The sequence below is a fragment of the Scophthalmus maximus genome, chromosome 4 (genome assembly GCF_022379125.1).
Source record: "Scophthalmus maximus strain ysfricsl-2021 chromosome 4, ASM2237912v1, whole genome shotgun sequence".
NCBI classification, from domain to species: domain Eukaryota; kingdom Metazoa; phylum Chordata; class Actinopteri; order Pleuronectiformes; family Scophthalmidae; genus Scophthalmus; species Scophthalmus maximus.
The window spans coordinates 15,207,958-15,222,108 of record NC_061518.1 but is presented as its reverse complement, the minus strand read 5'-3'; the positions used below and the strand labels follow the sequence as shown (position 1 = coordinate 15,222,108).

The following is a 14,151-nucleotide window of genomic DNA, read 5'->3' as shown; positions in this document are numbered from 1 at the left end:
AGCAAGATGAGCAGCATTTGCACGAGTCAGCAGGCTGATGAAAATATCAAATCACAACCAGTTCAATGGTCGATTGCAGTTTTTCCTGTCTTTGAATTTCACGTTTTGAGGCTGAAACATGCCTTACTTAAGACGCATTTATTATTTTGTCAGTGTAGTTTTTTAAAGATGGATTTAAGTAATTAGATTTTTTTAAATGACGAGCAGCTAATAATCTTCATCCAACAACACGACTACCACCTTTCCTTTGTCATGAACTCCTGTAAAAATTCCTGTTAGAAAAGTAGGGATAAAATGTGTGTGTGTGTGTGTGTGTGTATATATACACACACACAGATATATATATTTTTATATGGTTTATCAATTAGAAATATCTTAACCCTTTACCCAAATAACAGGCACAGCATTTGGTATCCCATGTGACTAACACACACACACACACACACACACACACACACACACACACACACACACACACACACACACACACACACACACACACACACACACACACACACACACACACACACACACACACACACACACTGTATTCAGTGGCGAGTGAGGCCCTGACTAAGTGCTTATTAATATTGTATGGTTAAATGGGAAATGTTAACATTTTTTTCAATTGCCCTGGCAGCATGATGAAATATTAAACAGTAAGAGAGCTTTTGTTTTACCATAACACTGAAAAAGCATAAACATCAACTAATAACATCTTTTTAAGGTAATGAGACGTGTTTTTGCTGGGATCATAGTTTGTATAGCTTTAGAGAGATATAGATCTTTAAAGCGCATGTACAAACTTATCCTGTAAACATGTGATTTACCCATTAACATTTGTGATGAACCAATTCAATGAAACAATCAAATTCTATTTCAGGTTTCCATCCCATTATCCAGTATGTGCTGTTACTGTTTGGTTTCATTCTGTCTTCAATTCACTGATTTGGAACTTAATTATTTAATTGTTCTATAATTGAATGAGTATGATGAGTATCACCTTATGCATCTCATGTTTGCCTCTGACCCGCTCTCTGCCGTTAGCAGTTCCACAGAGACACAGCTTTACTTGCCTCTCACGCAGCGCTGTTCCTCCCAGAGCCTCACAGCTACAGCCAGCAAACCATAAGCTCCACAAAACAAGACATTGTCAGTTACAAAACAGTGAAAGAGTGAAGAATTCCTTTGCCATTGAATGAGAAAGATTCAAGTGAGACAGTTTTTGGAAATAACATTTTTAAATTAACATCAGCTTTATTAAAAATGATTGAAAACAACGCAACATACAGTATAAACAAAGTGAATGAGTCAATCTGAGTCTCTCTGAGCTTTAATGATCCGTCTGGTTGGGCTTTCACTGAGGGTCCCAAAACTATGTGGCGGCCAGAGCTGCATAGGACAAAGGGCACAAAGAAACAATGAGTTAAAACTGAGATAAGACCCACATAATGACAAAATATAGCACTTCCAACTATTATGTACAAGACATTATCTCACTTCCTGGACACGTTTGCTAATGTGTCTTTTAATCTTGCATTTTACTTCATAAAAGATCTTGTTATTCTATCAGCTGTCGTAATAGGGCCTCCAGTGGAGTGCCGCTGTCCAATCAGATGGACAGAAGGTTGGCTGACCTGTTTCCAGGGTCGTGGTTGCTATGACATCCAGTGACATGACAACATAGCAGAATGGAAAGCTAGACAATATGTTGTCCAGGCTTTGGTCAATCAGACACACTTGCTTTGAACTTCCAACTGACTCACATCTCTGCATTGTGCTCGAAATTGACAAACTAACTGGCCTGATTAAAAAAATAAAATAAAAATGAAGAGTACAACATCATAGATGGCTTGGAGCTAAACACCACGTATGAGAGATTTAATCAAAACTGTCCTGTAAGTGTAAAAAAATAAATACTTTATATACTTAATAAAACACACACAGTACTCCTCCCCTGTTACCTTTAAGCAAACACGCCCTCGGATGAGGGCATAGGGAATTGGGCCATAGCTTCGTGAGTCAGTGGAATTCCTAAGGTTATCACCTTCGAGCCATACGTGGCCTTTTGGAACCTAAAAACATCACCAGACACAAAAAGGGACACAAAAAAAATCACCACCAACAAAAGGAATCAAAAAGAAAGCAGAACTCTGCAATTGCAGCGTTACTTAACTTAAACTTTAAGTGAGTTGACCTATTATGTAGTGAGAGTACACCTTAACCCCACCCCTTACTACCAACGAGTCGCCTCAGCCGTCCCCTCCCTCCTCAGCCTATCTTAACGTCAACCTGCCTGTCCCTCTTTAACCCCGTACCGTCTTAGGAGAGGGGTCATGGGTAACGGGCAGGGTCGGGAGGGATTTAGAAGAACTTCAAACGGGGTCATTAGGCTGTTGGCTGAGATCTGCGCCCCTCTTACCCAGGGAGGGCAAAGCTAGAGAGGGGCCTGAGATAGCTGGGCAGAGAGAGGGCGAGAGAGAGAGAGAGAGAGAGAGAGAGAGAGAGAGAGAGAGAGAGGGCTAAGCTGCGGCTAGCAGCAGCGTCCAAGGGTCTCCACCGCGGTCCGACCTGCCAGTGGGGCAGTCATCCAAGCAGGCTCTAATTCACAGTGACACCAATTATGATTAATCTCATCACTTTAGGAGAGTAGGCTTGTCAAGGCCCTAATTAAGTGCGCTGTCCCCCCTATATGTGCAGACAGGATCAACAACACATTATATTGTCATAATGGGCATCACAATCCACGAGTCTATTTTTGTGTTGCCTAACTTTTTAACGGCAAAAGTCCTGTGGACGAAAGAGAATAACATGAATAAAGAAACAGAACATCGTCAACACCGACGCGACATCACATCTCCGCCTCAGCTCGTAAGCCGTACTCCCATCACCTGGCTCCCTGATTGGAGTTTTCTGTCCTACTGTGGGATGCTGCGTTTCATTTCATATTTGATAATTGAGACAGATGATGTGACATAATCAGGAGCAAGTGACATGTTGACCTAACATGAGGTATACAACTCACTAAATAACGACGACACAAATGAATATCATTAAAGGAGTCATCTGAGAACCATATGTCAGCATGCTGGATTCCCACCATTACACCTCATTAACATGGCAACATATGCTGGCTCCCAAGCACAGGAAAGAGAAACACCACCGTCATCTATCAAACCAGAACCCCTGTCTCTCCCCATCTTCCTTCAAAAATTTGAAAAATGTTACTCTCATCTTAAAGACGTAGAGGTTTGATTAAGAACTGTGGACAGTCTCAGTCTCTTCTTGTGCTAATTTCTCTCTCCAGTCTCATAAAAATCCAGCTAAATCCCGACGAAGGTAGATCCATGTCATTCGACGACGGCAAAGGACATGACTTTGATGTCACACCCCCCCCCAAAAGCCTGAGCAAAGGTAAGACTACTTTTAAGATAAACCAGGCAGTATATCAGAAAACAAGAGAAAGTGAAGAGGGCTGAAACGTGTATACATATCACCTTGCAAGTTGCAGGTGTGAACAAGGACAATAAAAGCATAGTAAGTCAAAGGCAAACTCCTGAAATTAAAACTATTGCTGCCAAACAGAGCTGTAACTGGACAACGCACCCTCTTCGACTCGTTTCTCAAAAGACAAATGCTGTTTCAAATACATGTGAATCTTCACCAAACCACCACTCTCACTTGCAATCTCTTGCAATTGTAATTCGAAACAGAACTAAGATGCCGCGTTTCTTTTAAAAGTGGTACAGATGATGCGTTCTAACCACAGATCCACGTAGGGGCACAGACACAGACTTTAATCCGCCTCTGGTGTGATGGACGGCGGAGATTGCACCCGTCCTGTGGATGTGGGCTGGGTCGACGCAAGGCATTGTGTAGCTGTCAGAGACGTGTCAAGAGGAGCTGAAACCAGAGCTCTCCTCGCCGTAGAGGTGTGTTGTTTAACAGCCACACTATTACAGTGCTCATTATGTTAACATGATTGAGGTGCCGAATTATGTTCCATCTTAAAATACATACAGGCTCATGAAGCTCATCTTTCACCACAGCGCTGTCCATCTTTGATTCTCTCTCTCCCTCTCTCTCTCTCTGCTGTAATATTAGGGATCAAGTGTCAATGTTTTGACACAATAACTCAGACACAGAAATGATTCCTATAAGGTGACAGGGCAATTAGTCTCCAGTTGGATCTCTGAGGATAGGGAGGACCTGCCTGTCTGTCACGTCAAAAAGTAGGTGATGACAGGGTCTAACACCACTTTCCAAAATTCATCTTTACAGGTCCCACCCATAATGCCTCACACCATCCACACAAACACATACATAAACCCTCTGGGGGGGGAAGACAAAACTCCCTAAGGGAGCCCAAACATTTATGTGAACAGAGGGTGTTTTCTCAGTTTCCTCAAAGGCTGTCGCATAAAGCCAGCGATTTTGCTCCTGGGTGTTAAAAAAAATGTAAATGGCAGAGCATAAATTATAGTGTCGGAATTTAAAAAAAATGCTTTGTGACAATCAGCTTTGAAAAGACTAGCTTAATGGTTATTTCAAGCTTGCCACCTTAAAGCTGACAACAGGAACAGCTTTCTCCATCTCTCTGCTCCTGCTACATAATGAGCTCAACTCCTGTCAGTCACCATGTCAAACTAAACCCAGGCACTATTTGTCTTTGTTGTACTAGTGATGTTGGAGGCTTATTGTACAAATATACATCTTATCTCTGCACTTCTTCACAGTCCTTGAAAACAGTACCTTAATTTGGTGAAACATACGGAACAAATGTGTAGGGGTTGTAAACCTGTAACCATTTGAAAAATGCATAGTTCATATTAGTTTATTTAATATGGACAGAACAATAGCATTGGAACTGCAACATCCAATTATGCACAAGAACCAGATGCACTGTATTTAGTGTTTGTAGCAAAATGCTAATTTACAACACCTGTCGACAGGAGGCTTTTTAAATGCAATTTAAAAAGGAAGAGGGAAAGATAAGAAAACTACAATACAGATAAAAATATGTATAATACAGGTGTGTCTGTACATTGCCAGGACAATGTAGTTTTAGCCACGATTTAACACCTGGGAAATTTGGATATCGGCAAATTGTGGTAAAGAGTAATGCAGGTTCTACTTACGGTACAAAAAAGCATTTAATTTATTCTCAAATGTTAGATAATCACAGATTATGTTAGTTGTTTATCATCTGCTCATTTATTTTCTTGGGCTTATGAATGTTTGACAAAAATTGCAAATCTCTAATACGTGTCAGGCTTATTATTGTTGTAAAGCAGGTCCACATACCTGAAACATACTACAGGACATTGCCATCTATTGACTAGTTTAGGAAGCGGTGAGATACAGTATTATTAATAAATGAATGAAAGTAAAGAAACATCTAAAATGGATAGAAGTCAATAAACTTTATCCTACAATTTATGGACAACCCTAAATCAAGTAGCTCTCCACCAAGTGGCCAGTTTAAAAATGACTTGAGCTGAGAATTGAATATGTAAACATATCCTGTGATCACGACGCGACAATGTCTCATATTACACGTTCTGCACTCTGTATGTGGAGGTGAAGCTAGCAGAGGAGGAAACCTCTTTATTTCCCATTTCATTTGCTGAATGACACTTACAGGCTTGGCCTTATGCTATGTTCCACTGCACCCATTCAACAGTCTGCCCAGTCTATAAAATACACAATAAATTCAAAAACATGCAACATAAACGCAACCTTTGGTTTGCAGACATATGTACACACTCGCATACGCACACAGACACTCACACATACACCTCCGCCCACCCATCAGTCTGTTCATTCGGCTGGCACTAACTCTAACAGGCTTCAGAGAGATTGCAGGCCTGAGCTGTGGGCGTCGGGGAGAGTAGTAATAGAAAAGCAATGACAGTGGTTTCAGCAGCCGAACCCCTGCTCACTCTCTGGTTTTATCACTGTTCTGAGGAAATATAGGTGTTGTCAAAAGCTGATATTTCGACCAATGACACAAAATGGATGTGTGCAGCCTAAAATGTAAACAAATATAGACTATGTACACTCACAAAGAAAACCAGAGACAAACTGAGAGATGGTTTTGCATTATGCATAGAGATTCTGTTTGTCATTTTAGGGTGAAACAAACTTTCAAGCACTTTGCTATAAACACATTCTTCATTTATTCTCCATTTCCAGACATCGTTTTAACCTTCTTTTCCTTCCATAGAGAGTGAGTTGTAAAATTGCCACCAGGAACCTCACTTTGTAAAGCAGGTAATCACAGGATGTAAGAGAAAAGAAGCTGAAATTCATGACACGTTCAACAAATATGGGCTTGTATGATGTAAACATACTCACATATGTGTGGGTCTTGAACACATCTGATGGAGAACTTGTGCAGACTTTATCTCCCTCCAGTCCAATTACCCTTTTACAAATGTTCATATTTGGGTCAAATGAACTCTTGGCAATTACTATATCACCCCTGAAAAGACAAATTAGACACAATTGCTTTGTTATAAAGTGATGCAGGAGGAATTCATTCACAGAAAAAGCTAAATATCTTGAATAATCGATGTTGTAATGTGTATTTGTAGGAAATTATTTTTCCTTTACTCCATTGATAAACGAAAAAAAGAAAAAGGAAAAAAATGGTTAAAGTTAATCAAATATGTAGATTGTGAAATGGTACATATACAGTATATATAATGAATATTCCAACACTGTTACTGTCTCCTCTGTTTGTGGTGAATCAACTGACTGGAACCCACTTTTGTATTTTGCAAAGATGACGACTCATCCGCTCGGAGAAGATAATATCATGGTTGACAATAGTTGGCTCCATGGATGGACCAGAGCACTGAAGCAGAACAACAAAAACAGAATTATTTCATGTTTAAATAAGATAAATTAAAAATCTCATTAATTCTGTTACATTAATAATACCAACCACCACAAATTCTCCAATGTATTCAAAGGCACAATGTGCAATGCAGCCATACTGGACCGTGTAGCCCACAAAACCCAAAGTGTTCCCCAGCACGCGGCGGAACATCTCCACCTACAGTACAAAACAAAACCAGAGGTTATGGCTCAATGTAAACATGTATATAGTTATCAGATGCAATCTATATACACTGGGGAAGAAGTGATTCAGTGCTTGATAAATGTACGGTAGGCTTATGTCCAGTACAGGATTTCTAAAAACAAAAGCTGTTTGGGGTTTAATTGCTAGAGGTGTAGACAAGGTTGTCACAGTTGGCCTACTGCTAAGATGGCACATTCCCTGGTGTTTCATTCTCAGAGGCTGAGCAGCCAGTTCACACCAGAAAACTGTCCTGAACTTTGATCCGCTGTAGGATGGACCAATCAACACCTTGTGCTGAGGTGATGGACAAACACAGAAACTGTGACACATCCAGCCAAGCAGCTCCGCGCCGTCTGCTAGCTAGTGCCTGACACTGCGCTGCCTCCACTGCGACCGCAATTATTAGAACAGTTATCAACTTCTGTCAGCACCATAGAAACAGATAGACACCCAAGTGTCCAACCACGCGCCCTGCAAACACTCGGCCACGCAAACACACACAAGGACGATCCATGTGTCTTCCGAGCAAACATCCCAGACACACTCGGGTTATTGACTTTTACTCAAGCTGCAACCTGTTGGATGGACAGAAGAAAGTAAGTCAATCTTTACAAAGGCAGTGTGTGTACGCGGGCTCACCTGCACACACACACACACACACACACACACACACACACACACACACACACACACACGTATGTTTAGAAAAGAACAGATACAGCTTGGCTTAGAGGTGAGTCTGTACTTCATGCATTTTTGGTTTTCGGCCGCTGCCCTGCCAGCCACCAAAGGGTCAAGAAATATTCTTCTCCATCTCCCCCATTCCTTCTGTCTCTTTCCCTATTTCTCTCTCCATGTCCTCTCTCCCTCCCAGGGTATTATTAACCAAAGCAAGCGGAGCGGAAACCAAAGCCCCAAATCCTCGGAGCTCTGGGAATGACTTCCCCAAGATGGACACGGATTAGACCCCCAATTTCTCCCTTGCCCCCCTTTCTTCCCAGGTCCCCAACAGACCGGGTGTCAGGTGGCTCTCCCAAGCCCTGCCAAAGGTGTTACCCCTAATCCCATTACCCCCCTCCACTCTTCTCTCACACACACACACAAACAGACACACAATGCTCTCTCATTCATGCCAACTATATTCCACCTATTAAACCCTCTATCTATTCTTTCATCCCTAGCATGGTTTGTCTCTTTGGCCCATTCGACATCCTCTCTGATCCAAAAAAGACCAACTCCATCCTTTCACCTCCCTGTGTGCTGCGACTTCGCTCTTCCCCCTGTTCCATGATCACCCCTGGCAACCCTCGGCTTTCTGCTGCCGCTGCGAATGACGGTGCTCGAGCAGGTGAAGGGAGACACACATGCGCTCAGCACAGGGCCCAAAGGAAGTGCCCCTTTCCATTCGCAGCATGCTCCGGTCTCTTGTTCGGTTCCACAGGAACTAGGAACTCAGTCCTCCCCCAGCTGGTACAATAACACCTCTGGCCCTATAATGCCTGTTTTGGGAAGCAAGTGGTCTTGAGGTTAATGTGAATCTCAGTTCTGCACTAAGGCAACATATTCAGCCATATTTGTCTTGCTCTCGGCTTCCTCCACCAGCATCTCTGACACTGCGGTACTGTAATGCACTCTCAGACATGATCTCACGTGTTCTTCCTTCTGCTAGGCTGGGGATCAGGAATCTTTGCTAGCACTCATTCGCAAAGCACAGTGGACAGCCTTCTGGTACAGCTGCCCTCATATCTCTGTTTCAGCCCCCCCCCCACACACACACACACAATTCCAGTGGGCATTCATCATAGGTAGGGATTAAGGGACTTTGCATAACAAGATCACACGGCCAGTGACTGATATCAAGAGAGTCCATATGCAGCCGCCTGGTTTTCTGAGGCACCCTCTGTCATTGATAGTGTGTCTGTGTGTGTGCATGTGGAGAGATGTGGCATGAATGTGCACAGACAATAGCATTTCCTATGTGTTTCATGAAAAAAAAGTGTACATGTGAGCTGCAGCGACTCCTTTGGGATTCAGGATGAGGTGGACATCAACAGAGACCCCTGATTGGAACTCTTTGACCTCCAATTCTCCAGAGCAAAGCGTCAGGCAACCCACACCATCTCTCGGCCCTAATACCCAGCATATGTGTGTTAGGGGAATACCAACATTAAATGAATGCTGTATTACAGCTGAAAATTAACACAAAGTCTCTCTGTTAATCCAGGATTACACGCCTAACATGTTCATGGGAAAACAAAGAAAGTCAGTCCAGCCTTCTCTGCAGAACCATCTGTGGCCACTGGCCTCCCGTGGTCATAGCACACTGCTACGGTGGCGAAGAGAGGGGACCTTAAATGAATAGCTGCCGATGGAAACACCTCATTGTGTGTTTAACTCTGTGATCCTCTTACTGAGGAAGCTCCAATCCTGAGTATTCTTGGCATTCAATGTCCACCCAGCTACCAATATTTTGACACGAGACAATAAAACATGAAGGAGGTGTAGTTCCATAAAACAAATTAAGAGGTTACCTGAACGTCGCTATGGCTGACACATCCACAAGAAAATGCAGAGAGTCTATCAACTGAAAAGCTTTTCGGAAGTTGTTATTGTTCTTACATGCTCCCCGAGGATAGTAAAAATTAAATTACCTAAATATTCTTATACTAAAGAAAGGGTTTATAATTTACACTGTTGACTAACAAATCAGTGCAAATTACGTTTCCAAAAGATTGCTTTTTAAAGATAACAAGTGAAGCGTTAACATCACTAATTGAACAAATGTCATTAATTCAATAAAAACACGTTTTTTAAAATCATATTTTATACATTTTAAAAAACGCATTTTGGTTCCAACAAGGACAGCAATTTGTAATGTTGAATTTTAATTTAATGCACACAGATTGGCTTATTCAGAAGCAACCAAAATAAATCAAACAAATAATAACATAAAGTGAACATCACCATACTAAAAAAAAATATACCAAATTATAACTACATTATTGAAGCCATAAGGAAATATTCAAAAAGGAATTACTGGTGCTGGTCTCAAGAGGTTTGAACCTGCCATTGACTCAGTCGTGTTAATTGATATACAAGCCCAGTCTATTAGAACCACGACAATTTCAATTCAAAACAACGCACAAGGGCCTGCAGTGGACTCCTTACACAACTAAATTAGGAAAACATGGGCTGAGAGAGAGCTGCGCAACAGGGGGGCTAAGAGGCTTACAAGTCCCTTGTCAGATATTCTTCTTCTCCCTGAGGATCCCAGATGGAAGGGAGTCTGGAGGAGAAGGCAGCACCAGAGAGGGGACGAATCCCACCTCTGATGTCCTCCGTCCTCCGGGCAGCAGAAGGCAGAGGAGGGTGGGACATTTGTCCTGTTGCGCAGAGCTTGATTTGATCTTAATGTGAGCTATATAAAGGAGGAGGTTTGGCAACCAGGGGGGTCTGTTTCAACTATCAGTCCAATCAGAGATAATCCTGCTGATTCAGACACAGACACCTGGCTGGATGGAGAGTGACAGATGTAAGAGTCCAAGTCACAGAGTGCTATGTCTAGCCCCCATCTTTTCTAGGTCTGCCTTCTATCAGAGGCTTATTTGAAGCGACTGATCTCCATATTGCTCTTTTCATTGTTGCTAACGGCAACACAGCCGTGAAACAGCTGAGCGAGGTTACTATTTGAGGAGCTGAGGGGTTTAAACCTACAATCAATGGGTCCGCCAGTGCAAATAATAGCCAAGTGATATGAATACAACTGCTATGAACTGAAAGGAAGTGTGGGTTTACAGAGTCCCCAGCCAATTACATTCATTACTGAATGGAAAAAAAAAAATCAGCCACTAAGTCTTATTGTATTGACCACGAGTGAATGCGCGCTGCTGGCCTGGTGCTGAAAGAATTGAAAGATCTTATCTGGTGTTGTATCAGATTCACAAAGGATTTTGTGTTTTGCTCTGAGCAGCTCATTATGGCACCTGATATCAGTTCACCTCAACAGGAACACAAACCTATCATTTTTAAGAATGTGATTTCCTTTAATTCTTAATGAGCATGCTTCCTGTTTTATATCAAGCTAAATAAAGTTATGTATGTCATCAGCAAAAAAAATCTCAGGAAACCAAAATAAAGCCATTCAAACAATATGAGATGTTGAATAAATGGAAAAAGTCAAATCCTTTAAGACAAAATTAGCTGTGTACAAAACCCATCCTCTGCTTATTGTACTTGCACCCTTAGAATATGACTTTCCTTTCAAAGCTAACATAACAAATATGGTGCATGCTGATGATAATCTTGCCTCCTCCAGACACAAGAGGTCTACTGCTGCTCGCAGTTCTTCACCGATGGCAGAATTAGACTGAAGAAACCAAAACAGTCAGAGCAGGAAAAATCTGACATGTTATGACTGCTGCCATTATATAGCTCCATCAGATACAGAGACTGAAAGAGCTGACAAAAACACTGCAGGAAAAACACACATGAACAGATGACACATTGAAAATGAAGAAAATTATGTTATTTCTGTACATTAGGCTGCTGTGTTTACACTTCCACACAGTGCATTGTGCTTCAGAGTCCAATGGTTAAATTGGGATTCAGGAGAATTAGGAAACAAGGTGGCTGGCAGTGTGCAGAGGATGTGGTGAAAAGTTTCCACAGCAATGTGCTCCAACATCCTGCATGTTGCGCTGCTGAAGCGGGTTCTCCTCCCTCTGAAATGCAGGTCAGTCAGCGCATCTTATTTGTATCATATAGGCTTTCCACAATGCCCAGTGTTGTCAGTCATGATATATTCCCTTGGTCTCCTGTCAGCACAGATAAATCTCAACAGTGCTGTCAAAACAGCAGGACTGCCTCGGCTAAGAGCATTTGTAAAGTGAGCAGTTGGGCGATTGCTTCCTCTGGAGCATTACAGTATCCTGTGATCTTGTGCTGCCCCTGGCCTCTCTCTAAGACACACAGCTTTTTATAGCTGTCTTAAAGATTACACTGATCACTTATCTGTCAACTAGTACTCATACTGGACATACCGTTCTAAAGAAACTGACAGAGCACTCCGATTTCTCGAATATGTGAACGTTTCTATCATCATTTTTCATAGCAGACAATTTGAGTATACAGGAAAAACACAGGTGAATAATATTGCGACATTAAAATGTCCTGTTGTAGTGTGGCAGTGATCCAGCATGTGCAATAGGAGAACCCCACAAGCAAAGCCACTGAATGGAATTTATACATCATGTATTATTGTATTAATTACACCTTTGCTTTTCCTAGTGTGATATGTGCTGAGCACATTGCTGCATTACATTCTGCGTTTAATTGCTCAACCTCATGCATAAGTATTTTAGTTTTGTTAATGTTGGACACTTCAGCATGCAGCAATTGTAATGTGCTTGTTCATTTTAAATAGATTATTCTATGACAAAACTTGATTTTGTGTTGTAAAATAGTCATCTTGTATTTGAATGCCAATTTCATATGTTAAATAATATCAATAATATATTCTTGATATAAGGGTGTATGTACCACTGAGTCCAGGTTATACCAAAAATCACATAAAATGCCATTGCTGTACTTAAATACATATTTATAATGATGGCAAATCCTACAACATTTGTGTTGTGTGTCAAAATCAAACAGATATACCTACATATGTTTTTTTCTAATTTACCATTCATAGAAAATTACGAATGGAGTTCAAATGTTCCAGTTTATTACAGTGTTTTAGGAAAGAAAAGTATTCCAAATTAAAAATGATGATGCAAGTAGTCCATCGTCAGGTATAAGCAGGAGTGGTCGGTATTTGAGAATAGTGTTCGTTACTCTGTGATCACAACTTTCAAAGTGAAGGTGACATTCAGAAGAAACTGATGCTACCACTTCTATCCACAGTTATACTTGAGCCACAGTGGATTCCTTCTGTACATCTGTCATTCTTGAACTATTCCTTACTTCACTTTTATAACTGCTGAACTCTCTGAAATGAACTTCACATTACATTCACTCTCATATAACTATATGTAGTGATTTATATACTGTAGAGCTGTTACCACATACACAGGCACATGAAGCTGCTCTGTATATGATGCAATTCATGACCCGTTTGTTACATTACGTTGTATAAGACCCCATCTTAACCTAAAAATTAGTAGATAGTTTACAGATTGATTTATTTCGTATTTATTCTGACCTGGCATAGAATAGAATGGAGATGCGTTAAATGATCAAAACAGTGACTGAGATACATTATTTTGTAGCACACTGATATAACGCAGCCAACATCACTATAAATTGATGTGCCATTTGTCACCAAATATACTGGCACCAAGCATTTCCTGTTCTTTTAAACATTTGGGATTAACAAATCTGTTGTTTGCATTGTAGTACATTCATATTCTGAATTGCATTTCGTTAAATGCATTTAATATTTGCACATACTTTCGGTTATTACAAGAACATTCTTCAAATTCAATTCTTCAACAATTCTTCTTTACATACAGGCAGGACCCGTATCACCCATTCACATGTTAAAGTGTGTTTAAAAAGCTGTACTTTTTAAAATGCCAGGAGACACACTTTCATCATGCAGAAAACCAATTCAGTCTAATTACTGCTTATTTAAAAACAATGATAATACAGGATAGTATAGTACTTTGGTCAATTATTCGCTGCCCTCTGGCCCCTGAACAAGGGACTAGACTGGTAGGACAGAATATAATAGAATAGAATAGAGTAATGAGCATGCAGCTTGTTCTGGAGCTCATTCTGAATTCACATCCAGGTTATCTAATGTCATACAGTCAACGAACAAGGTCGTGGGGGGAGAAACCCGCAGTCACGGGGTTTTCTTTGAGCATTGAAAAGCTCCTGATTAACACCAAGCAAACAAAAGCTCGTGTTGTTCGTGTAATGCCCAGAGATACACCAAGACACGGAGGCTGATTCATAGTAGCGGAGTTTTACTCACCAATGACTGAGTCAAACCTCTCACCGTGCACTTCACACACACACACACACACACAAATTGAACTTCCCTTTGAGAGGTCACGTGG

The 14,151-nt window shown here is 41.1% G+C and overlaps 1 protein-coding gene across 2 annotated transcripts; it reads right to left on the bottom strand.

The window, feature by feature from the left end:
* Nucleotides 1–1,222: 1,222 nt before the first annotated feature.
* immp1l (inner mitochondrial membrane peptidase subunit 1) lies at nucleotides 1,223–14,140 on the bottom strand. Of its 2 annotated transcripts, none has more exons than XM_035627819.1 (6): nucleotides 14,067–14,140; nucleotides 6,950–7,060; nucleotides 6,771–6,859; nucleotides 6,358–6,484; nucleotides 1,965–2,075; nucleotides 1,223–1,392 (listed from the first exon to the last, which is right to left on the bottom strand). In XM_035627819.1, the coding sequence occupies exons 2-6, from the start codon at nucleotides 7,052–7,054 to the stop codon at nucleotides 1,312–1,314; spliced, it is 513 nt and encodes a 170-aa protein (XP_035483712.1). In that variant the 5' UTR covers nucleotides 7,055–7,060; nucleotides 14,067–14,140; the 3' UTR covers nucleotides 1,223–1,311. The 2 variants fall into 2 exon arrangements, with proteins under 2 accessions (XP_035483712.1, XP_035483713.1); XM_035627820.1 differs by having other exon boundaries at nucleotides 6,950–7,063; nucleotides 14,067–14,109.
* Nucleotides 14,141–14,151: the final 11 nt, after the last annotated feature.

Excerpts from the sequence above, each read along its gene's own strand:
- immp1l (XM_035627819.1), bottom strand. The coding sequence starts at position 7,054 with ATGTTCCGCCGCGTGCTGGGGAACACTTTGGGTTTTGTGGGCTACACG. Across the intron at positions 6,860-6,949 it reads ACATTGGAGAATTTGTGGTG|TGCTCTGGTCCATCCATGGA; the intron begins GTTGGTATTATT and ends GTTCTGCTTCAG. Across the intron at positions 6,485-6,770 it reads CATCTTTGCAAAATACAAAA|GGGTGATATAGTAATTGCCA; the intron begins GTGGGTTCCAGT and ends TTGTCTTTTCAG.